The 27,994-nt window shown below is 43.4% G+C and overlaps 1 protein-coding gene across 3 annotated transcripts; it reads right to left on the bottom strand.

The window, feature by feature from the left end:
• Positions 1-35: 35 nt before the first annotated feature.
• On the bottom strand, positions 36-27,994 carry RIF1 (replication timing regulatory factor 1). Of its 3 annotated transcripts, none has more exons than XM_064435339.1 (35): positions 27,793-27,994; positions 26,572-26,650; positions 25,739-25,835; positions 24,222-24,352; positions 23,699-23,793; positions 21,904-22,093; positions 21,128-21,220; positions 20,906-21,044; positions 19,835-19,986; positions 19,084-19,201; positions 17,912-18,082; positions 17,574-17,684; positions 17,271-17,333; positions 16,522-16,622; positions 15,564-15,650; positions 13,895-13,968; positions 13,621-13,801; positions 11,366-11,473; positions 10,983-11,132; positions 10,300-10,399; positions 9,399-9,663; positions 8,357-8,399; positions 7,873-8,075; positions 7,638-7,737; positions 7,154-7,297; positions 6,657-6,799; positions 5,898-5,987; positions 5,766-5,820; positions 2,561-5,188; positions 2,036-2,167; positions 1,668-1,745; positions 1,462-1,577; positions 1,020-1,173; positions 644-752; positions 36-365 (listed from the first exon to the last, which is right to left on the bottom strand). In XM_064435339.1, exons 1-35 carry the CDS (start codon positions 27,915-27,917, stop codon positions 154-156), a joined length of 6,837 nt encoding a protein of 2,278 aa, XP_064291409.1. In that variant the 5' UTR covers positions 27,918-27,994; the 3' UTR covers positions 36-153. The 3 variants fall into 3 exon arrangements, with proteins under 3 accessions (XP_064291409.1, XP_064291410.1, XP_064291411.1); XM_064435340.1 differs by lacking the exon at positions 27,793-27,994 and adding an exon at positions 26,999-27,533; XM_064435341.1 differs by lacking the exon at positions 1,668-1,745.

The raw sequence follows: 27,994 nt of genomic DNA, 5'->3' as shown, positions 1-27,994 counted from the left end.
AAAAAGGAAAAAAAAGGAAAAAAAAAAAGGAAAACAAGGGAAAAAACCTTATGAAGATATTAAACAATACCCTATAACCCAAAATGCAGACTGAGGAGTAACAGCAGCCAGGGAGCAGGGGGTGCTGGCCCAGCCCCTCCTGGGGCGCGCTCCCTACTCGGGGCCCTGGGGGGGAGGGCAGGGCCAGCACCCCTGCAGGCTCCTGCTGATGCTCGAGGCCATCCCCAGCAGCTTCTCCTGCATCTCCAAGAGCTGCCTGCCCGAGAAGCCCTGCAGGTCCTCGGAGGCCAGCTGGGCTGCCAGGGCCTGGATCTGCCCCGGCAGGTCCACGGGGGGCTGCTGGCTGCTGCCCGCGTCCGCCAGATCTGCAAGGAGGGAAAGGAGACGAGTGCAGGGAATCCGAGCTGAATTCCAGCTGGTTTCGTGCAAAATCACATCTCTGAGCAGCCTGCAGTGGATTTATTCCGTGGGAAATGTTCCCAGCACAGGCACTGCACCCTGCACTTGCAGGGTTTGAGCATGATTGGAAGAATGAAACTAAACCCAGAATAAAAACAAAAGCATGAGGTGTTCCCACCAGCAGAGAATGGAGACAGGACAGCAGAACCCTCCAAATCCAAAGCAAAAAGCCACCAGCAGGTACCTGCTGCAAGTTTTTCCTCATCTCCACTCAGAGATTTCTCCTCCACCTCATTTCCAGGCTTCTCAGCATCCTCAAGCACTGGGCTTTCCTCCAACACTCGAGATTTCACCTGGGCAATTTTGGGGAGAGAAAACATTTTCAGATTGAAAAGCAAAATCAATAAATTATGTGGTGAGATACATTTTAGCCTCACAACAAATCCAATCACTTTTCCTGTTAATAACAATAGTTTAACCAAGTCATCTGTATCCTGAATTCATGGTACTGAGGCAGACAGGGATTGGGTTTTCAAGTGCTGTTTTTAAAATAATACATCACTCCTGCTGCAGTAAATGAGATCAATCCTGGCTTCCTGGGTGCTAAAATTCAACTTTACCTGCTGCTCATGGTATCCCTTCAGAGCCCTTTTGACATTGGAGACCTTGGGGGAGCGGATGGGCAGAGTTTTGATCTCCAGAGCTGTCAGAGTGCTCAGGTCTCCCACGGTCTTGATGTTCTTGGCTCGGATGAGCTGCCCCAGGCCCCTGGCACTGCAGCAGGGGAGGGAAAATGGGTTACTGGTACACAGAAAGGGAATACCCCGAGCTGGAAGGACCCACAGGATCACCAATCCCACTCCTGGCCCTGCAAAAACTCCCCATCCCTGAGGAGCTTTTCAGTCATCAAAAAAGTACTTAAAAAATGCCAAAATTGTCAAGTCTCTTCCCCACCCAACCAACCCCAACCCCTTTAAAGAATTCTGGCTAAAATTCTTTGGTAGTTTCCTCAGAGCCGAGTTTCTACTGAAATGTCAGCTCCACAAGCAAGCAGCCACTGACCAGATGTTGGATGTGATCTGGGGTAAAATGACATCCACGGGGGCTTTGCAGCCAGCCAGGGCAGGGTACACGAGCTCCGAGAGGCAGGGCAGAGACTCCTTGGCCATCTCTGTGATCTGGGGCAACACAGGCAGAGTATTAAATTAACTGTCACACTCTGAATAGAGGGAAAAAAATAGAGAAACATGAACCAAAGCACTTCTTACTAAACACTTCTTTGAGCTCTTAAATTTAAGGGTACGAGATCCTGGGGACAGAAATCCTTTGGTTGGAGTGGTAATGTGCTGGATAGAAAAAGAGGAAAAAAATATCTCAGGGTGGTAGGAATTGAGTCAATGGTAGGAATTCAGTTAACAGTAGGAACTCAGTTAATAGTGAGATTCTAGCCCCTGAAACCTCAGAGTTCACAGTAACAGAATGAGACAGGCTAAGGCAGCTTTGTTTCTTACACTTCTGATCCTCAGCCCTTACAACTGTGTGTAAGTGACCACAAACATGCACTGAGCCATGCTATTCATGATAAACACACAAATACTTGGGACACACGGAGTACTGTACCAGGATTTACCCTGACCTGCATGTTGGAGAGGATTTTAAGGCTTCTGGAGGAGGGTGAGGAATGGGATCTGACCACAGGGCTCCTCCTGTCGATGTCGTCTGCCAGGCCCTCCTGAAAGATGGGGTTTGCAAAGGAGACTCGACGGATCTGAGGAGAGAAGGAGGCTTTAGAGGGGGAACTCAACCCAGCACAGCTTGGTGAAGTCACTGAGGAGACAAAAAAACCCCAGTTTGGAATCACTGAAGTTCCTGAACGACCCAGGGAACATTTCAGCCAAGGACAGACTGTGAGGATTCCCTGAGGAATCTCTGTGTACAACCCTGAGCATGCTGCTCCTGGTTTTGCAGTGAGCCAGGGTGCTCTGTTTCACAATAAAACCCCTCACAGTGCAAATCTGTCAGTGCTGGCACATTCCAAACCCAAACCTCACCACTTCTGTAAGACCATTCACAACAGAAACCAGAAATTCAACAGATTTGGGATGATTTCAGTTCCTCATCCCAGCTTTGCAGCGAGTAGCCCACGATTCCCAGGGAATACCTTATTGGCAGGTGACAGGGAATCATCCTCCTGGCTCCTCTTGACGCCTCTCTTGAGGATGCTGGTGGATGGGGAGGCTGAGGGGGACCACGTGCAGCGGGCCTGGAGGCTGGTGGGGCTCTCAGCCACCTGCACTGAGGGATCCCCCTCCACCTTCAGAGGGGAATCCACACCCTGATCTGCCAAGGCCATGTCTTCAGGCACTTTGATTTCAGTTTCCACCAATTCCTCCTTCATCTCTTGATCTGGAACAGCACAAGTTTCTCCAGCAGAGTTCTCGGCTTCTCCTTTATCCTCCTGATTTCCTTCTAGCTCCTTCACCTCTTCTTCCTCAGGTTTGCTGTCCACATTCAGCTCCTCAGGCACCTCCTCCACTTGTCCATTTTCATTAATTTCCTCCTGTTCTGCAGCTGCTGGTTCCTCCCCTTGGTCCCCTGAGTCCAGGCAGCTCTCCCTGGGCTCTTCAGGAACACTCTCAGGCAGAACCTGCTCTGCTTCCTCCCTCTGCTCAGCAGGTTCCTTTATTTCCTCCATGGACTCTGTGGTTTCAGCTGCTGAACCCTGTGGAGGCTCTGGATTCTCCTCCTCCACCCCCACACTGCTTCCCTGCAGGTTTTCCACATCCATTTCCTGCCTTTCCAAGCTGAAGGTGCTGGGTTCACTGGGAGGGTGCAATGGAGTGCTCATTCCACACGGAGCCAGGGCCAAGCTCTCCTCCAAATCTGAGTGACCAGAAACATTCCCAGGGGTCTGAACTGGGGTGCTCTCAGGCTCCTCCAGCTCAGGAGCCTTCTCCTGTTTTGACTCAGTCACCTGCTGCTTTGGCTTTTTGAAGCAGCAATCACAGCTCTTCATTTTTTTCACTCTTTTGCTCCTCTTGTTCTGACACTCAGGGCTCTGCAGAGAGGACAGCTCAGCATCTGGAACATTTGCTGCACAAATGTCCCCTGTGCTGCCCGGCTTCTCCTCCTGTTTGCTCTCCTCTGCTGCTGTCCCACCCTGCTCAGACTCACAGGGGCTGCCCAGTGCCTCCATGGATGCATCACCCTTGTTCTGCTCCACGCTGCTGTCTTGCAGAGCACCTGCAGGCTCAGAGCTGCCCGAGCCCACAGCTTCTCCAGCAGCTGCAGGGATTTCCTGCTTTTCCAGGCCAGCTGGCTCAGCTGGCACTGCAGCACCCGTGCCAACCTCAGGCTCACCTTTACTGGCCTCCAGTGGAGTCTTGGTTTCATTTCCCTGGGCAGATCCCTCACGGCTCCGGCTCCCTGCCTGTCCCTCTTTCAATTTCCCCTCAAGAGAATTGCTTCTGCTCCTGACTTTCACTGTTTTTTTCTTCTTGGTGCTCTCCTCCTTGCCCTCAGAGCTGTCAGCCTCAGAGTTCTCTATGCTGGACAGCAACCCCTGGGAAGATCTCCTGGTGTGGTACCGTGGGCGCTCCACCTTCTGCCCTGCTGTGCTGAGGCTGCCCTGAGCTTCCCCCTCTGCCCTGGGGGCATCCTCTGCCCTCCTGGCAGCCCTGCTGCCCTCCTGCTCCAGGCCCCTGCAGGCAGGGGAGTCCTTGGAGCTCCAGTCCTCTGCCACTCTCTCAGGCTGGCTGCTCTCTTTTGTGTTCTCTGTGGTTTTCCCAGCAATTCCTTTCTGCTTTTGGGATCCGTCACCTTTCCCCTGGGAGAGCTTCTTCTGCCCAGCTTTCTCCTCCTCTTTCCTCCTGTCTCTCTTTGGGAGCCCATCCTCCTTCTCCTGGCTGCCCGAGGAGCTCTCCACGGCCTCTGAGCGTCTCCTGGAGGAACGCCGCAGCTGCTTCTGCTGGGGGGGCCCCTGAGGCACCTGGCTCTCCTCCCCGGGGGCCTGCTCACAGCAGCTGCTGCTCTCGGGGGGAGTGTTTTCCTTCGAGTCCATGTCCAGCCCCTGGGCCTTCTCCATTTCTGCGATGGCATCCTCGGCTTTCTGGATGTCTGCCTCCGTGGAGAGCAGAGCCTGGGAGTGGCTCAGCAGGATGTGCTCCACATTCTCCACTGCAGAGCTCGGCTCAGCACTGCTCTCCAGGCTGTCAGGGGCCAGGGGCTCCTCTGACCTGCCCTGCAGCTTGGATTTACTGCCCTGCAGCTCCATCCTGCTCTGCCGGCGCGTCACCCTGCGGGTGACCACAGCCCCCGCGGCGGGCTCGGCTTTTGGAGGGTTTTTATCCTCCTCTGCAGATTTCTCTGCTCTAGCACCAGCCTTGCTGTCACTGCTGCTTTCCTGCGTGGCTGCCTCAGGGGCACTCCCAGGCAGCTCTGGCACAGAGCTCAGAGGGGCTGGGCTGAAGGGCCTGCTCTCTGCAGCCCCGAATTTCTCCAGGGTGATGAAGGACTGGCGCCGGCTCACGGGCTGGGGGGTGCCAGAGATGATGTCACTGGAGGCTGAGCTGTTGGTGACATCTGAGGTGTCCTCCTTCCCTGCTGAGGCCTCCTGGGGAGCTGCTGCCACTGCACTTGTCTCCAGCCCCTCTCCAGTGGATGTTTCCTCGGGGATCATCTTGGCTGTCTCCTCTGGGACCATCTCAGCTGTCTCCTCTTTGGCCTCCCCCTCACCAGTGCAGGCTGGGCTCTCCTCTGGGTGACATCCTTCACTCCCCACGTTTTCCTCCTGTCCCAAGAACATCAACAGCAAAAGGTTTGTACCAGGAATCAAATGAACAGTTGTACTTGTCCTATGAATATAATACAACAGTCAACTGCAGTCCTGGAGCAATAGAAAACAACACACCCACAGGGTTTTTCTAACCACCAAATGATTTATTGCCTGTGTTTTGATAGTTAGAAAAGACACTTTTAAAACCATTTAATCCCAAAACAAAGAACTCCAAAAATGCTTGAAGTTCTGTATTTCACTGGTCTGACTGGCACTACAGTCAGCACAGCAGCTGTTCAGGCAAGTCCTCCCCAAAAGGAATTCAGGATTTACAATCTTTACCCCAGTAAAATTCTGTGGCAGCACAGGCACATGGGTGATCAGAAACTGCTCACATAAATCCTCCCATTCTGACATCAAATACCCAGTGATTTGGTCTAAATGATATTCTAATTAATCCTACAGGAATAAATTACATAAAGCAGAGCACAGCATTGCAATGGTGTTAAATTTTCTCTCACTCAGTGTTGAGAATAGGAAACAAATCATAAAAACGGATTTTAATCACTGATTTTAGACAACGGGAAATTACCTGAGGTTGGTCTGCAGTGTCTTCTTTGGCATTTTCTACTGGAGGTGGCATTTCCCTAGAAGAGAATTACTGAAATCAGTGTTGCTGCCAAAGAGAACCCTTAAATGACCTCAAATGGGCAAATCTACTCACAAAGAATCTTCCTGGCTCTGGCTGTACTGGGAAAATGAGGTGGTGTCCTGGGAAGCATCCAAGTTGTTGTACATGGCAGGAATGTCAGCTCTGGAACAACACCAGCAACGGGAGTCAGACCCTTCTCTGGAATTTATTATCTCCTGATTTCAAGGCCATTCTTATCAGGTGCATTAAATCTTTATTTTTGGGGAATAAAAGCTGTGATTGGGATCTGACTCTGCAAAGAATTCACCACAACCCAGAGGAGTTCCTGCCTCAAGTCCTGCTCACACTGCTTCTGCTGCCCAGGCACATAAAACACACCAATTTTATTTTCTCACATTTGAAGAGATCATTCTAAAGATTCTTCTGCAGTTGAGATGAGTCTTGGGAATCTCCTAATTCCTGACGTGCTGCTGACTCAAGAAATCCTAAGTTTGTTTTACCTAAACCTTTCATTTCCATGATTTATGAAAAATGACATCTTTTATTTCACACTGCATGCCAGCCCCCAAGTAAAAATGTGAATTGCAAATCCCCAAACTCCAGACTAGAGAGAGTGTATTTAATCAAAAGAGAAAATCCCATTGCAAGAATAATTTGGTTGCTTTAAAACAACAAAGCAAGGAACTCTCTTAGCTTTAAACTTCATAACTTGTATGGAAGAACAAGGCTCAATGACCTGTGGTGGTGTGAGAAACAGGAATTGAAGTCAAGTCAAGCTCAGCTACACAAGGATGACATTTCACATACAGTTGAAAACAATAAATGACAGACCTCTTTGACCTAAGCACTTCTTTCTGATGTTCTGTCAATATTCTTGGTTTTGTTTCTGGAGGAATAAACACAAAATCAACAGATTTCTCCTCTTCCAGAAGCGTCTCCTTTGTTGTCTTAGGGGATGAAAATTCTAGTTTTAACTGCAGAAAGATAAAAAACCCCAAATCCTGGGTTAGGAACAAGAGAGGAACTGAAAATCAGGAATTTCTGAAAGGCATGAGCTATCTCTGTGAGGGATCTGCCAACCCCAAAGCCCACCAAAACCCAAATCTGTCACAATTTCCACAGAGTGAGGACTGAGGCTCCTTCCTGCCCCCCTCCCACCCAGCCTGACCCCATCCAAACCTCAGCAGAGAATTCTGACAGGAATATTAACTCTGACTCTGCTGGGCAGCCCAGGCTGCAAAGGAAAACATTTCAGCCTCCCCAAATCCCTGATTTTGTCCTGCAGCTCCTGGATTTGACTGCAGGACCCCTCTCTGGGAGCACTCTACCTTTGCAGGTGTTGCCTGCAGGTTGCTGGGCTTGTCTTTGCCATCACTTTTGGGTTCACTTGTCTGGGCCAATATTGAATCTCGTTTCTGGCCCACCTTCACCTCCATTCCACTGATCTTTGCATCCAGCTGGGAATTCTCCATCTGTTCAGACAAAACCACACTCAATGCACTGTGGGAAGGAACTCCAAGCTCACAAACCCACCCCGTGTTAACTTCTAGAATAAAACCAGCCCACATTCACCAATTTCCTCTGAACTATGTAGAGAACAACTTAAAAATTAATTATTTCAAATTAATTCCTAGAACTCAAAATTTACAATGCAGGAAGTGGTAAAAACCAGCTGAGTTTTTTGACAGTGCTCACCCAGCACAGTTTATCATCCTAAACATGAAACCACTGCAGGTCAATGAGATTAAAAATCCCAGCTGCCCTTTCACTCCCTGCTGAACAATTCCCACGAAATCCCAACAAAACATTTACCAGGTCAGAGAAGGGCCCACTGCACTCCTCAGACACCTCAATGCTCTCAAAACCAGGCAGCAGCAGAGGGATTTTCTTTTTGGCTTGGCTTAACACGGACCTGCTCAACAACAAAAAATAAAAAGTCATTTTAGATTAGCAGCAGCTGGCAATAAAACATCCCCAGCTCACCCAGGGAATCAGGATGGCACAGCACCCCTTGTGAGGATGCCAGTAATAAAATGCTGTTTCTTACTTGAGCTGCTGTGGGTAGCTGAGGGAGGAGGCCTTGGCAAAGGTGCAGTTCCAGAGCTGGGCGCTCTGCTGGCGGATCTGCTTGTTCCTGTGCTGGAAGGCCACGCACAGCACGGGGCTCAGCTGCTGCAGCAGCTCAGAGTCACAGGAGCCAGGGCAGTGGCACTGCAGGCACTGCAGGATCTCTGCCAGCAGCTTCTCCAGCTCAGGGGGAACAAAACACAGCGCTTTTAATGGAAGTTTTCAACTAGAATCTGAAATATTTCAATTATAAATTCATTTTCAACTTTATTTTTACAATGTTACATCACATTCAAGTCCCAGAGCTGAGTGCTCACTTCTAGAATTTAAATTTTAAGTTTAAAATAATTTAAAAATTAAATCTCTACCCGAATCACATTTTAATTTTTTTAATACAGAAGAAATTTCAGAACTCTGCTGTTCCACATCTCCCCCAAGCCCAGTGATTTCTGCAGTAGATTTACCTTGTTGTTCAGATTGCTGTAGACTTTGGGTACCTCAGGGAGCCTGCCAAAACAAATAAAATTCATTTCTATTTTGCTGTCTCATTTATCCCAAGCATAAAAATTTAGCAGACAATAAACTCCAGCACTGCACACTTGTTTAGTGAGTAACTTGATGGAATCATTTTGTGAAATGAGCCTCAGTTGGGGATTAAATAACTTCCTGATGGAGTTTCCCAGATCATCCTTTGAATTCCATGGATACTGATATGCTGACTTCAGGAGGAATTAATGGAAAAGTCAGTGGTAATCAGTACAAATTTAAAATAAAAGCTTTTCTTATAAATTAACTTCTAATTGCACTCTAAATGCTCTCCTTGAACACATTTCCTTAGTCCCATAAGTATTTGAATAAAAGCTGAAATATTGGCATTAAAAACCTGAAGTACCACTAAGTAATTCCATAAACTAAACAATTCCATATAAATAAATATATTCCATGTAGAAAAAATCCTTAGGTACAATTAGCCAGAAAAATCTGAGCAAACTGCACTTTTAACTCATTTTATTAGTCTGGGACCTCCAAGCTGAAGAGGTTCCTAAATTTTATTTGCTTCCACATGTCTTACTTCAAAAATATTTATCCAGCTTCTCCTTTTTCAGGAAAAAAAAAAACCTCTAAAAAAAAAAGTCTCTTATATTTTTATGAATAAATGCAAGGAAAACAATGCTCAGGAAAAAAGCAGCAGGCAAAGTTTTTCCCAGTATTTCCTTCCGCTTCAAAACTTCCGGGATTTCAGTGTACATCAAGAAACTACCATTAACTTCCTAAAAAAATTAAGGCAAAAAAATTTTACTTTTTCCTAAAAGAATGTATTTATTTTTATCAATAAATATCTTCCCTGCAGGGCAAGGTGGAAACAGCAGATAGAAAATAAACTCTTGAGCCTTGCAGAGATGCCAAGCGAGTCACACCGCGACATTTGAAACACGGACCTTTCCTCGCGCCCCGCAAACCCTGAGCTCCACCCCGAGCTCCCCAGCCCTCCCTTCAAACACTGACTTGTTTTTCTCATAGAACAGCGCCAAGGGCTTGGAGAAGGTGGCCAGGGTGGTGCCCAGGAGGGAGGGCAGCGAGATGTGGCTGATGATGGTGCCCAGCGTGGCCAGCAGCGCGGTGCCCAGCGCCTGCAGCGCCTCCGCCTGCTGCTCGCAGCAGCTCAGCTCGTGGAAGGAGTCCAGCAGCAGCAGCAGCAGCCTGAACAGAGAGCTCAGCTTGCCAAGGGGCTCCTTCTTCTTCTTGGCCCAGTCTGTGGGTGTCTGGGGAGCTGGGGTTCAAAAGTTCCATTAAAAATTGCATTTTTTTCCTTAACCGACGTAAAAAGACAGCTGGGCATTGAGTCTGCATGAGAGGCAGAACTTTGATTCCCAAACCAGATCTACAGATAAATAGCTTAAAAATTGCTTTAACAACTTAAACACATGCATAAATTTATCTGATTTCTATTCTTATTTATACTTCTGGCTGCTCAGACTCCGCATTTAAGGTTTGAATGCCTACTTTAAAATAAACTCAGATGGCACCTGATACACAAATTCTGGAACAGTGAACAGGAGGGAAGGAGAAATAGAATTTTTTATTAATTTATTTATCTGGAAATCAAGTTTACATTATGCTCTTCCTCATCAACATTTCCAATTAAAGCATTTCATTCCTTCAGCAGCCCAACACTGCATTTTACTATTTTAACAAATTCCCATGGGACAGGTAAATTTTAACTACTTTTTTACTGAATTATGCTTTTTTGGAAATTATTTCTTCAGCTTTAACAGTTTAAATGGGAATAGGAAACAAACCAAAGAACATTTTATAAACAATGACCCTTTGTCTTCTGTTAAACTCTAATTTTTAACCAACTCTTGAAGCCACAAATAGAAAACCCAAAATTAAAGTATTTCCTTACATCTGTTTTTGGGCTGGAATTTAGTGCCATAGGGTGCAAAGTTGATGCAGTCAACCATGACTGACACAAGGTGGGTGAGACCTTCCAGCATGGAAAACACCTGAGGAGGAAACACAAACAAAAATCAGTCAGCAAAAAGAAAAATCAATCAGAAAAAAAAAATTCAAGTAGCAAAATGAGAAATCAACCAGGAGAAACAGAAACCAACCATCCCCCTCCCCTTGTGGTGTGAGTTTGGGAACAGGCAAATTAGGCAACAAAACTACTGATACTTTTAAAATCTTCCTTTTTTATACAGCTTTAGGAGTAAAACCCTTAAATTTTAGTGTTCAAGGCTGATGAGTCCATGTTCTCCTTCCTAACTTCAGTGCCTGTGTTTGTGGTATTTATAAACACATTTCATCTAGACAAATCCCATTTACCACCACAATGACACTCATTAATCATTCTTATTAATTAGAAGACAAACCCAAAATCTGCTTAACTACTTGAATATTTAAACTTTATACTTACTTTCACTCCCTTTTTTCCTTTCTCTACCAACTCCTATCACCAAAAAGAATTCTTAAAGCTTCAAACCTCACCCAAGCCACTCCGCGCTGCAGAAATCACATCAGAATTTACAACACACGTTCTCAGGTGAATTAAAAAGAGATGTGCTAAATGATCAGTTTTATACTCACTACTGGAGTTTCACCTTCTAGCCCAGCCATAATCTTGGCACAAAGCTCCTCACAGCACAGGTTTTCTTCTGCTGTTGCCACCAGAGCAGCACAGCGAGCAAAGGCTCGGTACAGCTCAGACCAGGAGCGCAGCAAGGACTTCAGACTTGCCTGGAACAGAGAGAGGAAAACTGGGTAACCTTCAACATCTGTGCACAGAGAAAAACTTCCTTTGTGCTTTCTTCTGCTGTCAAAACCTAGATTTAAGTTGGAGATTTAAGATTTTAAATCCATGGTGTTGCACTGAACCCAAAACCCAGCTGATTGAACCCAAAATCGGCTCTGAGAGATCGGAGATTTTATAAACCCCACGTTTTGAATTAATTTGATTAATCTGCTGTTACCTGTGGGAATCCCTGAGTGGGGAAAATGTGGGATACTGGCAGCAACAAAGCACTGTACACAGCACTGAAGTTGTGCTCCAGGGCATCCCCCTGGTTCACCTCGTTGTTCTGCAACAAGAAAAGAGTTTTATGGTTTAATATGGTTCATTTCCTCACACTTGTGAATACTTTGCTTGTTAAATAAACAGTTTTTTTCACTCTTCTCCAAGCAGATTATCTCCCAAACCCCATTATCTCCCAGATTATCTTCTGGGAGAAGAGCTGCTAAAATCTGCTTTTTTGAAGAGAGCCCTTAGGGAAGTCACCTCCCAAATTATCTCTGGACATTTGCACTGGGACATTTGCATATTTAAACTTTATACTTATTTTTACTCCCTTTTTTCATCTCTCTACCAAATCCTGTCAGCAAAAAGAATTCTTAAAGCTTCAAGTCTCACCCAAACCACTCCACAGAAATCACCACATTGGAGTTTACAACACGTTTTTGTGTCTAATTTAAAAGAGGTCTGCTAAATTATGTTTAGCAAAGCTAAAGCTGCAAATCTGGGCTGACAAATAAGGCTGCTCCTGGTTCACTGTGATAAATACAGTTTGAAATCAGATATTCTGCTCTCCCAAGAGCTCAGGAGGATCCTGCTAGCAAAGGGTACAAAACTCTGTTTCTAAAAGCCAAAATACATCCCAAAAAACCAATCTAGGAAAGGTCTGGGGTGTTCCTCACTTCTTTCAGCTGCACTAACTGATGATCCCAGAGAATCCTGGGATGGGTTGGTTTGAAAAGGACCTTAAAACTGATCTCATTCCAACCCCACTGATCTCACCCCACACCTCCCACCTCCCAGGCTGCTCCAGCCTGGCCTTGGGCACTCCCAGGGCTGTTCAAGGCTTGGAAAGGCAAAGAGGTCCCACAGCCAAGGACCACAAGGAAATGGCTGTTAATCAGGCTGTTGTTAATGAGGCTGTAATTATTTTTAAGCCAGTCTTTGTTGCCCCAGTTTGGGATCAGGCTCTGACTTGGCCACAGCGTTCCCTCACTGAGCACTCTGAAAGTCTGGAGAGCAGAACTCGAAGCAGGAATCATCTTCATGGACATTTTACTTGCTGGACACTGAATTTTACATGTGCTGGTCAATAAATAGTACAGATTTCAGGGAAATTCTCCCAGCTCCTCCAGAATTCCAGCCCAGCCCCTCCCCACCCTCCCAGCAGGAATTCCCAATTCCCAATATCCCATCCATCCCTGCCCCTGGCAGTGGGAAGCCATTCCCTGTGCCCATGCTGCTGCAAACAGTCACAGCACCTAAAACATTCCTCATAAACTGTATGATTTTTAGATCTAATGATTAATGAGGATTAATTAATTCAGCAATGCCTATATTATAATCAACTTTTTTCTAGTAAATAAGGTGCTAAATCTCTTAAATATTATAATTTATAAGGCTTTTATTACACTAAAGATGTCCAACATGAGTAAAACTGCTCTAATTACATCCTGAACATCCCAATCTGGCATTTATTTGATTTTCACACCAAGCACACCAACCCACGGTATTTAAAAGTTAATATTTCCTGGGGGGAACCTTCCCATGGTTTTCACCAGCAGGATTATGCCAAGCTAGCTAATTCCAAGAGATGGAATTCCTTAAAAACTTCAGATAAATGCCCAGCAAAGCTCTCCTGTGGGGGTGTGGGGGTGGGGAAAATTTATAAGGCTTTTATTGCAGTAAAGATGTCTAACATGAGTAAAACTCTGGGATGTTCAGGATGTAATTAGAGCAATCTGTGATTTATTTGATTTTCACACCAAGCAAACCAACCCATGGCATTTAAAAGTCAGTATTTCCTGGGGGGAACCTTCCCATTTCACCAGCAGGATTATGCCAAGCTAGCTAATTCCAAGACATGGAATTCCTTAAAAACTTCAGATAAATGCCCAGCAAAGCTCTCCTGTGGGGGTGGGGAAAATTTGTAAGGCTTTTATTACAGTAAAGAGGTCTAACATGAGTAAAACTGCTCTAATTACATCCTGAACATCCCAATCTGGCATTTATTTCATTTTCACACCAAGCAAACCAACCCATGGTATTTAAAAGTTAACAGCTCCTGGGGGAACCAGCAGGATTATGCCAAGCTAGCTAATCCAGTACCACTTCAAGAGATGGAATTCCTTAAAAACTTCAGATAAATGCCCAGCCAAGCCCTCCCGTGGGGGTGTGGGGAAGAGAGGCAAGTTCAGGGAGTACGGAATGCATCACCTGATTAATCCAGTCGGTGAGAGGATGCACAACAATGGCCCACATCCTGCAGAGGTGCTCCCTGCTGCCCAGCTGGCCCGCGCTGCGGTCGATGACGCCGAGCACGGAGTCGCTGAAGGCCAGGGCGGAGCTGGGCCCGCACAGGGCACAGCCCACCAGGGCCTCCAGAACCCCAAAGAACCTGCCCGGGAAGGAAATGCCACAGCTCGGGGCTGGCCTGGCTCCCAGCTGGGGGGACAGGGACAGGGGAATGGGGGGGGTTTGCCAGGGGTACCTCTCGTCTGTCACACAGCGTTCCAAGAGGTTGTTGTGGAAAGGCAGCTGGAGCAGGAACAGAGCTGGAGTTCCCTTGGAAGAGAAAAGGAAAAGGGTAAAGCAGCACTGAGCACTGAAGTGGCTGCCTCACTCCCACAAGAGTTTCTGCATTGACTCAACTCTGAGCCACAAATTCACTATTGTTATTAGCCAGAAGTTCACAATTATTATCATTATTAGCCAGAAATTCACTGCTATTATTATGATGATTAGCCAGAAATTCACTACCATTATGATCATTATTAGCCAGAAATTCACTACTATTATTACTATTAGCCAAAAATTCACAATTATTATTATCATTATTAGCCAGAAATTCACAATTATTATTATCATTATTAGCCAGAAATTCACAATTAATATTATCATTATTAGCCAGAAATGTACAATTATTATTATCATTATTAGCCAGAAATTCACAATTATTATCATAATTAGCCAGAAACTCACTACTGTTATTATTACTATTAGCCAGAAATTCACTATTATTATTATCATTATTAGCCAGAAATTCACAATTATTATCATAATTAGCCAGAAACTCACTACTGTTATTATTACTATTAGCCAGAAATTCACTATTATTATTATTAGCTAGAAATTCACAATTATTAGCCAGAAATGTACAATTATCATAATTATTAGCCAGAAATTCACTGCTATTATTATTATGATTAGCCAGAGATTCACTGCTATTATCATTATTAGCCAGAAATTCACTATTATTACTATTAGCCAAAAATTCACAATTATTATTATTATGATTAGCCAGAAATTCACTACTATTATTATTATTATTACTATTAGCCAGAAATTCACCATTATTATTACTATTAGCCAAAAACTCACAATTATCATTATTAGCCAGAGATTCACAAGTATTATTATTACTATTAGCCAGAAATGCACAATTATTATTAACACTACTAGCCAAAAATTCACAATTATTATTATTAGCCAGAAATTCACTATTATTATCATTATTAGCCAGAAATTCACTATTATTATTATTATTATTATAGCCAGAAATTCACAATTATTATTACTATTAACCAAAAAAATCACAATTATCATTATTAGCCAGAAATTCACTATTATTACTATTAGCCAGGATGCACAATTATTCAAAGTTGTCCAAAACTGTCAATTCTAACACTGTGACACAAAAAGGAGAGGGAAAACTGGAAACCTAAGATGCTGCCAGATCTGGGATTTGCTCATTTCCAGGTCACAGCAATCGATCTTTTGGGCAGCTTCTGCTCAAATCCACCACAAATATTTCAGGTTTGCTAATGCTGAGAGTACTTAATAAAATGTATTTAATATCTGCTAATTAAAACTTCAGTGAGGAGCACTCTGCTCCTCCCTAAATAAAAACCACCAAAATTCAGCTGCATTTCAGCCTTTTTTCACAGTTTTTTGTGATTATTTCTGAATGTTTTCTTACCTGTCCCCCTTCTGATGCAGCACACAGAAATTCACTAATGAATATCAGCCCTAATTTCATTAATTAGACACAGTTAAATTAGTGAGGCCTGCAAACAAAGCCTGCACTCTGGAACATGAAATAATCTGACTTCTCAAAATCTTTCAGCATTAATTAAGTCCCAGAATTAATTCAGACTTACATTTAAAAGATCCATGTCAGCAACCTGATAAGCTGGGGAGCCCAAAACTTTTGGAGGCAACTCCTTGACAGTGATATCAATGAGAGACTAAGCAGGGGAAGAGAAAAAATTACATTTAAATATATTTTTCTGAGAGTTCAAATCTTTTAAGCAACATATAATACAAATAAAATACAAAAAACATACAAATATAATTTTTGAACTGAAAATATTATTTTAAAAATGCAAATATAATACAAAAATTGCAAATAAAATAAATACAAATATAATACAAAAAACCAAATAAAATACAAAAAATACAAATAAAATACAAAAATTCAAATAAAAAACCAAAAAATACAAATAAAATACAAAAACACAAATAAAAAACCAAAAAATACAAATAAAATACCAAAAAACCAAATAAAATACAAAAAATACAAATAAAATACAAAAACACAAATAAAATACAAAAAATACCAATAAAATAATATAGTTTTAAAATTGCAAATATAATTTTAAAAATGCAGATATAACTCAAAAAATGCAAATAACACAAAAAATACAAAACCCACACCAAAAAAAAATCAACGCCCCAAAAAATACAAAAAATTACAAAAAAACTCACAAAAACCCCACAAAAACACAAAAAACCTCAAAAAAATTTTACAAAAAAACACACAAAATTACAAAAATCCAAAAAAATTTACAAAAAACCCCCAGAAAATTACAAAAACCACCAAAAAATTTACAAAAAAAATAGAAAAAAATTTACAAAAAATACAAAAAAATTACAAAAAAAATACAAAAAAAAAATTTACAACAATATCTCCCCCCAAAAAGCAAAGCTGAAACAGTTCCCTTCAGCTAAAAACAACAAAAAATTCCATCGAGGTGGTGTCCAAGCTGCTTTTTGCAGCCCAGCAGAGCCCTGTACCCAGTCCTGCCGTGCTCCTGGAAAGGCGTTTCAGGGACTCACCAGGACTTTCTGCACGGGCAGAGCGTTGGATCTCACGGTGTTTTTTAAGGCCTGCAGCAACATGGTCAGGATTTCTGAGCCTTGCTTCTCTTTCTTATTCCCTGCAATAAAGAACATTTCCACTCAGAGCAGAATGGTCACTCTGAGTATCATGCAGATTTTTAGTGCAAAAGCCAAAAAAAATTCAGTGTGAATTTGTAAAAATGTACCAAATCCTGCAGAGATTCAGGTACCAGTTCTGCTCCTACCAGAAATGAAATTTCCAAGTTGAAATAAAAATCCTTCAAGTTCAATTAGGAAATGGAAACACCTTCATTTAATTTAGGATTTGAATTTTGTTACATTGAAGTTGTGGAATTTTGTATTCATCCAAAGAATGCTTCTTCCTGCTCTGATTGATTTTCAATAAAAAGTTTGCATTATAAAGCATATTCTGGACTTTCTTTGGATAAAGGACATTTTTAAAATAGGAAATAATTTGTATACATCTGCAGACTCCACACTTTACTACGGAAAAGAATTTCTATATAGAAAAAAAGAGTCAAAAACTTTTAATTTTTGTCTCCATCCCTCAATGCTAAAGACTTGAGGAGGGGCTGTTTTTCTTTTGAAATTGTTTTAGAATAGAACAGAGTTATTGATTCAGACTAAACCCAAGCAAGGAACAATCAACAACTTCTGGTCTAGTTTAAAAATAAACCACCTCTGAGTGGTGAGCAATGCCAAATTAAAGAAAATGACCCTTTTACCTGCTTCAATTGCTGTTTTTACATATCCATTTATGTCCTTCCAGATAACATTCAGCAAACAATCTGCAAGGTAACAATGGTTTTATTCAGTTTTCAAGAAAAATACTCAACAAAACTGCAGCTAAAATACAAACTGTGGTAAAGGGCAGGTTTGGATTTAAATCAAAACTCAAATTTCAGTGCAAGTGAGACCAATTTGACTTTTTATAACATCAGGACATCACACAAAGGATTGATTTCTTATGTTTCCCTTGCCCACTTGATTTCCCAGAAAATGTTTAATTTTCACCACTGAATTCTTACCAGGAACTTCTTTTCCAATTGCAATAAAGCCATCCTGAACAGCATTTATCAGAGTGCTGGCATGCTTACAAAAAAAAGAAGGGCTACTGATCAGTGGGTACTGGAGAGGCTCTACAAGAACAAAAAAACACATTCCATAAACCTGTTACTTTGCAGCTTACTGGGAAAACAAGCCTTAAAAAATAATCAAGTATTTGTGTATTTACAGCATTTTTAACACAAAGGTATCTTAAAACTGACAAGACTTAGAATGAAATGATTTAAATTTTTAACAGATAAAATTTGAGGTGGCACAAATACATTTTTTATGATTAAATACAAATATAAAACTCATATACCTAAGCTAAGCACGAGTTTGTTCTGCTTAGCAAAGTCCACGACTTGCGGTCCCATGAGGAAGTGGAGCAGCATCTCAAGGGCCAGCAGCTGGATGGAGGGGAAGAGCTGTCCTGGTGAGCTGCTGCTCAGGGCCATCCTGGGTGTGCCTGGGCTCACAAACAGCACAGCACCTGAGGGAGGGCACAGCAATCAGCAATGCCACAGAAATTCCAGGCAGAAGGACAAATCGGGGAGTGCTGCACCTCTGACAGCCAGGGCTCTCACATTACTGGGCTTTGCTATCACAGCCATATTTTTCCCACTGTTTTAGGTATCTGCCCCAAAATTGTGAATTGTGGGACACCAAATGTTATTTTGGCCATACAAATCTCCATGGAAGATGTGGTTACACAGCCACTGAACACTGAAATCTGCTGCTACAAAACAGTTTCCATTGGAAACTCACCTGGAACACAAATTTAATGTTGGTAAAATATTTTGACCAACTCAGCTGTGATCTCACAGGACTAAGATTAACTTTTTTAAGAAGGGAAAACAGTAACTCCCCAAATTCAGGGTCCCTGATTACAGCAGAACAGAATGGCACAAGCCATGGATGCCAGGTTTCCAGAATAGGAAGGAAAACCAGGAGTTCCCTTATTGGATATTTAGATATAAAGCTCAAACAGAGGTGGTTAAAGTATAAAATCCCAGATGGATCATCATCCCTGGGCAGGGTTTGGTGGGATATTGGGAAGGAATTCCTGGCTGGCAGAGTGGGGTGCCCACCCCTGGGAGTGCCCAAGGCAGCCTGGAATAGTGGAAGGTGTCCCTGGATGAGCTTTAAGGTCCTTCCAACCCAAACCATTCCAAGGTTCTCTACTATTCAGGCAGAAACTAAAAATGCTACAGAAATAAAAGGGCACATATAAATAGTACTCATAGATGAAAATATAAGATTTCCTTGCAACAGAGAACACAATTCAGGCCATTAAAACTGGTCCTCAAACTGTGACTGGCACAACTTTTGAAACTTTAAATAATAACTGCAAGAACCTCACTTTCCCCCAGATAAATCCCGCAGAAAAATCCCAAGAATTATAAATGGAAAAGCAGAACACGACAAACAGAAGAGATGAGTCTGTGCACATGAAATGGAGCTGGAAATTCCCACAGGTTGATGTTTCAGTACCTGGTTTCTGCCCAGGGGGTGCTGAGGCCAGGCTGGGGTTGTTTGGCCGGGAGGGCGTTCCTGGGAATGCAGCAGCAGGATCCACACTCAGGGTACTTTGGATTAGTGGGACACAAACCTGAAAAGGGATCCCAGCAACAGCTACAACACATGGAAGCCACAAAAAACTCATTTCCATCAGCACAGACTGGGCTGCTGCTCACAAATCAGTTTCTGGGTATTTAGAATGAATTAGAATGTCTAATCAAACACAAATTCCTGGTGGTGCAGTATATTTTAATAATCCTAAGAACACACTTTTCCCTCTCTTTACTCCCATGTTGAAGATTAATTTAATTAAATTCAGGTATTGAAACAGGTCCATTCCACTTACAGTGTGACTAGAAAAGGAACACCTGCATCATTTTTCTATCTTCCTAAATATTTTTGGTCTTTTCACCAATTTTCCTATGGCAGTGTTTTCCAAGCCCACACTTCCTTAGTGAGAGGAGAAGAGAGCCTCTATTTAACACATTTATAAGCCATGAGTGCACTCAGGGCAGATTTTCAGAGATGCTCACAGGACATTCCCACAGACTCTCCAATATTTTGGGGCTGTGAGTCCTAAATATCCCTTCTACACAACCTGTAAGCCACAGACCACATTGGTTCCTCGAGGGAATTTGATCTCAATAACAAAGCAGAAAGGGAGGAAGCAGGACTATTTTCCACTCTGCTGCACAGGGATCAGGATTCCTGTCTCCTGAGTTACCTGTTCAAAGTTAGAGGGCAGGTGAGGCCCCAGTCTCATCAGCAAATACCACCAGACCTCCAGCTTGGTCAGGGCCAGAGCCTCTGTCCTCACGTGGATGGAGCTCAGGGGCTGCATCAGCAGCTTCAGCCTCTTAGCACTGCACAGGATGTCTGGGGGATCCAAAAAGTGCATTTTGAACAACACACATTATTGAAACACACCTCAGCAAAATGTGATTAAACCATTATGGGTTTTTTTCCCAGTATCTTTTAGCTTCAAATTCAATTAACAGTAATTTGCAAAACTCAACCATACCAAGCTTTCAAATTCTCTTACTGCTCCAATTATTGCTTAGAACTCCACAAAAATCAAGTATTTCTTTTCAATACAAAGATTGAAATTAAATTTTCTGCATTCCAACTTGAGAAGGGAGGTTGGACCCAACCTGACCCATTTTGGGATTCTGAAATGAACAGAAAAAATTCCCTCTTGCTTGCTCTGTCAGGTCCCATCTGCTCCAGGGACAGGAAAATCAAACACTGAGTTTTCTCTTCAGAACACAGAGAAGCACAATCAAGGTAAAAAATATTGTGTTTTGACACAAGGTAGACTAAAAACTTGTCCAGATCCAGGCTGGACCTTTAAAACAACTTTTTTTTTTTAAACACCTCTGGAATCCTGAAGTGTTGCCTTTCTCCAGTTAGACCACACCATCCAAAATAAAATATACAGAATGTTTTATTCTCATTTCACTGCTGTTTGGATCATGATTTACAATTTTATTCTATTTCTAGCATTCCCAGCAGTAAAATTAGGATAGAACAAATGATCAAACTATCCCCTTGCCTCAAAAATAAAACAAGGAAAAAAACCAACAAAAACTTGAATTTTAGCTATGCATACAATGACTTTTTCTGCACCATTATGTGGATATCCAGTGGTATACAAATAATGTATTAACCACTAACAGATTATTTTTCCAGTTATGTGTTAAAACGTATTTATGTATTAAAGCATATATTGCAGTATATTTTTCCAGCTGTGACTTGCATTAAAACAAATCAGGCTAAGTATTTTTTTTAGCCCTACCTGGATTTAGAGCAAAGTTATCAATGAGGCTCTTCCAAGCAATGAAGGCAATTTTCTTCACCACGGGGGAGCCGCTGCGGAAGCCCAGCTCCTCCAGCTGCAGCAGGGAGTTGATGAAGCTGCCACTGCGGTGCAGAGTCTGAGCAGGGAGACATTCACCATTAAAAGGGATTTCTGCTGCTCAGAACTCCTCTCATCAAGAATTACTCCTTTTCTGCTTACCTTTCCAAGCAATCTGACAAACAGGGGCCACAGCTTTAACACGAAGGTCTCGTTTTTTGAAGAAAACAATTTCTGAAGTTCGGAAATTAATTTCTGCAGACAGAAAGAAACGGAATTTCTACAAGAAATGGATTTAAAATATTCCCAAAACCAAACACTGATACCAGTGTCTGGGGACACAACCAACAGACAACATTTGAGATGATGCAAATATATTTTTTACAATTAAATACATATATATAAACTAAGCACGAGTTTGTTCTGCTTAGCAAAATCCACATGTTGTGGTGCCATGAGGAAGTGGAGAGCATTTCTGATGTTTCTACATCAGAAGGAGTTCATTTTGCTACCATCTGATTCTCTTTTCATTTGAAATTTATGGCTCTTATTCTCACAGTGGCAACCAACCAAGCAAAATTCATGTCTTCAAATATTTGCATTTCTTCCAGCCCTAAAGTCAAAACATGTCCTGACCCCAAACACCACCTTGTTTGGCTGGGGTTTGGGTTTTTCAGGAAAAAATTAGGCAAAATATGTCCTGGAAGTGGAAGGGAACATGAAAAGCTTCATCAAAGACACCAAGGGGCTGCTGCAGCACAAGATGGGGACTCTTAAAGGACATGGAAAATGCTGAGCATCCTCTGCTTTCCCTGTCTTTACATTCCCATCCTTTTTTTTTTCCCCATTACAACCACTGGCATCAAGAAGTTGCAGGCAACGCACAGGAAATGCAATTAGGGGCTCCTGCTGAGCAGAGGCCCAGCAGTGTCACTCACTGTGGTCATCAGGTGCTCGGTGACAGCTGCCACCTCCTGCTGCTTCTGCAGGAGCAGTGGCATTCCCATCTCCAGGGCAGTGGCACCTCTCAACTGCACTTTGTGGGCTGAGTGGACAACCAGGGGGATGATCAGCTTGGCCCACCTCACAGCCTCTTCTCCCATCTGGGCTGGAGCTTGCTCTATTAAGCTGGATAAAAAAAAAAAATAAGAAACCCAAAGAAACAGGGATTACAGATCCTCAACAGCAGCTCAGGCACTCAAGTTATCTTTGTATCATCAATAAATGCTTTGATTCAATCCAGGATTTACAGGAAACCATCCCAAATTTTTTAAAATCAGTTGTATTTTGAGATTATATTAAAACAGCAAAGTTCAAGTGTTATTTCAGATAAACCTCCCCAAAAGCACAACAGTCTGACCTGAGAGCTGTGCTTTCCATTTGACCACAACAATTTGGGCACGGGAGCTGAGAGCCTGGCAGGAATGCACAATGCCCAAGGAAAGTCTGGCCATGAACCATTCCTGGGAGTTCCCAGGAGCCCAGGCAGCTCCCACACAGCTGGCAACAACTCCAGCAGCTCCTGCACAAATCCCAAGCCAGGTCTGGACAGACTCCATGAACACTGGCCTGCTCAGAGCTCTGATTTTACCCTCCTGTTCCCAAAATAGCACAGCATGACAAAACTGCACACATTTCTGCCATCCCACCCACACCAAAAAACGTGCAGAAATGGGAATATCTGGCATATATTCAAGTTAGCCTGAATCTAGAGATCCTGGGGTTTTGTCAAGTCTCCCCCTTTTTCCCAGGAAGTCAAATCCCCATCCCTACATTTCATGAAGAATTTGCTGCACTAAGGAAAAGTTCTGCCCTTCAAGTCATTTTATTAATGCCAGAGGACAAGAACTGTTTAAAAGAACTATTTAAAATAGATTTGCAGCTCAAACCAGATGCCAAAAGTTTAAGAAAAAACTTAAAAAAGAGTGAAGATACGAGCTCAATGTATTTACTAATACAGAAATTAAATCAGCACTAAGTAAAGGTAAAATTTGAGTATTTCAGTTCTGCTGACCAGAACATACTCACAGTGATGGCCCTAAAAAGTCACTTTTGGAATTAGACAGGAATTTCAACAGTGTTATGGGAAACATTGCACCAAAATGTGTTGCCAAGGGGATATTTCTAAATAAGGTATTTTTAAATAAACCCCAAAATAATGGCAGAGAATTTCTCAAGCAGGCAGGTTCTGGAAACAAAATGTAAGACCATGACTTGGGAAGCACAGGTGAGAGGTGGGAAGTAATTCCTAAAGAGCCACTAAAAATGACAGCAGTATTGTCTAATCTCTGCATCAGAATGATGGCATCATTATTAAGGTAATATTTTAAATAATTACAATACACAAAACAAGTGGTGCACAGCCCAGAGCTCCCCAGGTCACCCTGGGCACAATTCCATGGAATATGCCCTGGTCAGCTGGGATCAGCTGTGTCCTCTCCCAGCTCCTGTGTCCCTTGTCCTTGACGTAGAGCAAACTCTGCTCAGCCAGAACTAAAACAGCCCTGGTGTTATCAACACCTTTCCCATCCCAGATCCCACCCACAGCACTCAGCACCACCTCCAGCCCAGTGAAAACCAGGGCAGCACTGGAGGAAAACAATCCTCAACAGAATAAACAACTCAAGGAGCTCTGGAGGTTTTTTCTTCAGTACATTTAGTGCCACTTGGGTTCTGTATGAAGAGTTTCCCCCTTAAATGAAGGCTGGCAATGGAACATTGCAGAGCACTCACCGTATAATGACATTAAGTGCTTCATATTCAACCACAACAGACTGAACTTCTCCTTTAGTCAGGATTGTTTCCAGGGTAGAGAGAATACTGGACACCTGAGGAAACAAGAGAACAGCACAGTGAGCACCTGGATACAAATAATTCCAGCAGGAGATGGAATTGTGACATTTCATTTTCCAGGATTGTGCCTGGATTATGCCAGGTGCTGTTTTAAGCTGGAATATTCATAACTTTTCTCCCCTGTGATATTTCATTGCTTTCTGATAGAAATGCAGCTTTCCCCTCAAGAAGGCCAGTAATTTCTGGCTCAGGTTTTCCAAGAATTGATACCTGGCTGTCAGATTTGATGGGAAATAACCTTCAGATTCAAAAGCCACTGAGTGGAGAGAAACAATTTGCCTCCTCTCCCCAGGGAAAGACAGCACCAAAACGAGAAATGAAGAAACTCACCTTCTTTTTACCAATACCTGAAGCCTCCTCCCTGTGAGGAACGAGGCCAGAAAAGAAGAGTGAAGACACTCACCTCCTTTTTAACCACTTCTGGAGGAAAGGCCTGCTTGGAGATGACCCAAAGTGCCCGAGTGCGAGTGTTCTTGTCTGAGGATTTCACAGCAACGCTGTTCACTGCTGCCAGCAGCTCCTGCATTTCAGTGGCTGAAAGAGAGCACACCAAACCCTCTTCAACACATTCCAGGTCATTCTGCTCACTTACATTTGCCCAGAAGCCATTCAGCTGCAAGTCCCCATTATTTATTGCATTAAACACCACTCTGGAGCAGTTTCTCTCCCACTAAAGTAGCCAGAAATGTATTAATATACAAATACTAATAATGCAGTGCATCTGCATTACCTTTATAAGAACCCATAAAATTAGAAGACAACTTCAGTTAAATACACCTGTGCTAAAGATGAAGTATTTCATTATTCAAAACTTCTTGGATTTTAATTGAATTTAGCAGCACTTTGGTCATAACTTGACACAAATTTATTTTAGAGCTTTTTGTTACTCAAGGTGGTAAAACTGTAGCTCATTACATAAAAAATAAGGTTAATACAGGACGTGGATCCAACTAAGAACACAGATAGAGAAATCATATGTTTCTTTAAAATTCAAGGGTAAAAAGTCTGATTTATTGCAAATCTGCACTTTGTGGGTGAATGCTCTCACAGTCAGAGAAATGGAAGGACACTTTCACTCCTCTCCCCCAACCAAAAGTACACCCAAAGGTACAGGAGCTGCTTGTCCTCCCTTCCTTTTCAACTCCCCATTGTTTCCAGGGCTTTGTGATTCCTGGAGCCTGACATTCTGTAATAAAATTGTCATTTATCAACTGGTTAGAGAAAATGAGAGGAAAGAAAGATACCACAGAGACATTATTAGAAATGCCTCCTTCTCACAGGAAACAGGGGGAATTTTGTACAACAGGAAAGCAGAAAACACTGCAAAAATGGAGGAGAAGAACCAAAAGAACCAATTTCAAACAGGAAAACTGCCCTCTCCCCTGTTACCAAAATCCTGTGCTTTTACCTTGAGGCAAAGCCTCAAGTTCTCAAAAACAAAACCTTTTGTGAAAGGGATTCAGCACTTCCTAGGAATGCAGGTTGTAAGATTTTGGATTCATTTGAAATAGTTGGGGCTGGACTAGATGACCTTTGAAGGTCTCTTCCAACTCAAACCACTCCATGATTTGATGGAACAAAGAAACCTCCGAGAAAAAAAGCTGGAAAACGTGGAAAAGCTCTACTGTGCACTCCCAAATCCTACAAACAGGTTCTTCACTCTTCTCCCACAAGAATATCTCTTTCTGATCACTAATTCCATAAAATTAATTGTTACCAAAGCATTTAATGAGACTAGAAGTTAGTAAAACAGAATTAGTGTAACAGCATGAAAAATCACCACCACACTTGTGTACAAGATGCAATTAATGAACTGATCACATCAGAGACAGAACCTGGTCAAAATGAAAACAAATGCCATGAAAAACAAAAAGAAAGAGCTCTGATGTATATATTTATAGCCACAGTTGGTTTGCTTACCAGATAATTCAGCTGTGTTATTTGAATTAAAAGTGCAGAAGCCCAAGGCCTGCAATGCTGCATTACTGAGCTCCAAGTTTGGACTGGAAATGTGTGCCTGGAAAAAAAAAAAAAAAAACAACCCAAATCCACAGAATCTCAGGTTAGAAAAGTAACTGAGAAATATGGAGTTCATTGTCTGAATGCCAGCACTGGTGGGAAGCTGGAAAAAGCAAACATCTGATGAAAAATACACCCAGGCTGGAAACCCTCCCACCAAATCAATAAACAATGTGAGGTGCTGAAGGCATTTTTGCTCTCTGTAATAAAAACATCTTTAATGAAATAAATCCCAAACATCCCAAGTTTTTCACTTTGGCTGTGTATGTTGTTCTCTCACTTGACTCTCCAATTGTTTTCAGGCTTCTAAAACAGAAGGAAAAAATGGCTAAGAACAACCTTTACATTACTCCTTAAAAATCCCTGACATGTTCTGCATATTCTGCAATGTTTCTAAGGCAGCCACAACACACTATCTCTCCTGGCTGGAAGATTAGATTAGACTGTGGGATGCTGCCTGAACACATCCAGACCCAGCATTTTGGTTATTTCTGCAGTAATTCCTCATCACAACAAAGATCTATTTTGCCAAAAAAACCCTTTCCTGTTCTGCCACTACCCTGCATTCCCATTAAAGGTTGGATTCCATGACTCAAGAGGTTTTTTCCAACCTTAATGATTCTGTGACTCTATAAATGAACTGAAATTTGAGTCCTTCTATGCCCACTGACCTTGCCCACCAAAATATATCTTTGTTCACTGAAATGTGAGAGAGCTGAATGGAAGAACCATACCTTGAACACCTTGCAGAGTTGGGGGAAGTGTTTCCTGAAATTTGCAGTGAACGCCTTGCCTCCTTCACCACTCAAGCGACTGCCGGGAGCAGGAGGGAAAACAAACAATATTTACAATATTTAATTACCTTGTAACCAACTTAACTTTCAAGTTCTGACACACAGCAGGGTATTTTCCTGAAGGAAATCAACAAAACACTGAAGGAGCTAAAGAGTAAAAATGCCAGCACAAGGTGTGACCCAGCAGCAAAATCCTGAGTTACAGCTCAAAGTGAGTAATTAATAATTTTCTGCCTAAAGAACATTCATAAAACATTAAGGGCTCTCATTTTTTTGGTCAGCTCCTATAAGAGCATCAAAATTTAGCATGCAAACTTTAAATTGCTGCAAATTAGAGAAGGCAGAAACACAGGAGCTGAAAAAGCACCTTCCTGACGAGCAGCTCCAGAATGCAGGAAAATCCTGGTCTGACAGGCAGCAAGGATGACTCTGCACATGTGTGAGGAGCATCCCTGCAGGAAAGCAGGGATTATCCCATAAAACGTTAATCATCAGCTTCCCACTGCAAAACCCAAACCGTGCTGAGCTCAGTCATCCAGGGACAACCTGGGAAACCTGATTTCCTGAGAAACCTGAATGTTGCTGCTTAATACTTACACCAGGAGGGCTTTTTTTGCTGCCAGTTATTTATATAAACCTGTAAAATCTGCTGTGTGAGTGGCTACAGTTTTAAATTCACTGCAGAACCGAAGGGGGACACTGAGATAAAGAGATCGTGCCTTCGCACGTGGTAACATCGGAGAGATGCGGGCAAAGGCACAACCTCGTGGGGCTCCAGAAAGAAACGCAAGGAAAACGAGGCAAAAACCCCGAGAAACTCCGCTTAAAACTTCACCCTTCCATTCGCAAGGCTTTGCCATGACAATAAAGTTGTTATTTCCCAACGTCCCTCACGCAGCCGGGCTGGGAGGCTCGGCGATGCGCACACCCCGCGAGGATGCGCTCCTTCCTCCCTCCCTCCTCCTCCTCCCCTCACTCCTCCCCCCCCCGCTCCCTCCTCCTCCCCTCCCTGCCCCCAGCCCCGCGTGTTCCCCGCGCTCTCCCCGCGGCCAGGCCGGCCGGTCCCGCTCCCATCGCCCTCCCGGCCCTCACGCCGCTCCCCCCGCGCCCTCACGCCGCCCGCTCCCCCGCCGCCGGCACGCCGGCGCCCCCCGCGCTCACCTGACGATGGTGAGGTGCGCGTCCGTCAGCTCTCCCGGCGGCGCGGCGGGGTCCTCCAGGGTGCGGAGCAGCGGGCCGAGGCTGGAGCCGGCGGCGGGCTCGGGCTCGGGGCCGGGAGCGCTCATGGCGATGGCGCCGCCGCCGCCTCCCGCCAGCGCGGCCGCCCCGCGCGCCTCCCGCGCTAAGATGGCGGCGCGCGCGG

The sequence above is a fragment of the Passer domesticus genome, chromosome 10 (genome assembly GCF_036417665.1).
Source record: "Passer domesticus isolate bPasDom1 chromosome 10, bPasDom1.hap1, whole genome shotgun sequence".
NCBI lineage: Eukaryota > Metazoa > Chordata > Aves > Passeriformes > Passeridae > Passer > Passer domesticus.
Note: the sequence above shows the minus strand (reverse complement) of the source record. Positions and strands in the feature narration are given on the sequence as shown.

What these genes read in the sequence shown, in the direction of transcription:
- RIF1 (XM_064435339.1), bottom strand. Translation starts at nt 27,917, where the DNA reads ATGAGCGCTCCCGGCCCCGAGCCCGAGCCCGCCGCCGGCTCCAGCCTC. An exon ending in CAAACTCGTGCTTAGCTTAG is followed by an intron (nt 17,685 to 17,911) that starts GTATATGAGTTT and finishes TTGTTCTTGTAG; the next exon opens with AGCCTCTCCAGTACCCACTG. An exon ending in ATTCCAGCCCAAAAACAGAT is followed by an intron (nt 9,664 to 10,299) that starts GTAAGGAAATAC and finishes TTTGAACCCCAG; the next exon opens with CTCCCCAGACACCCACAGAC.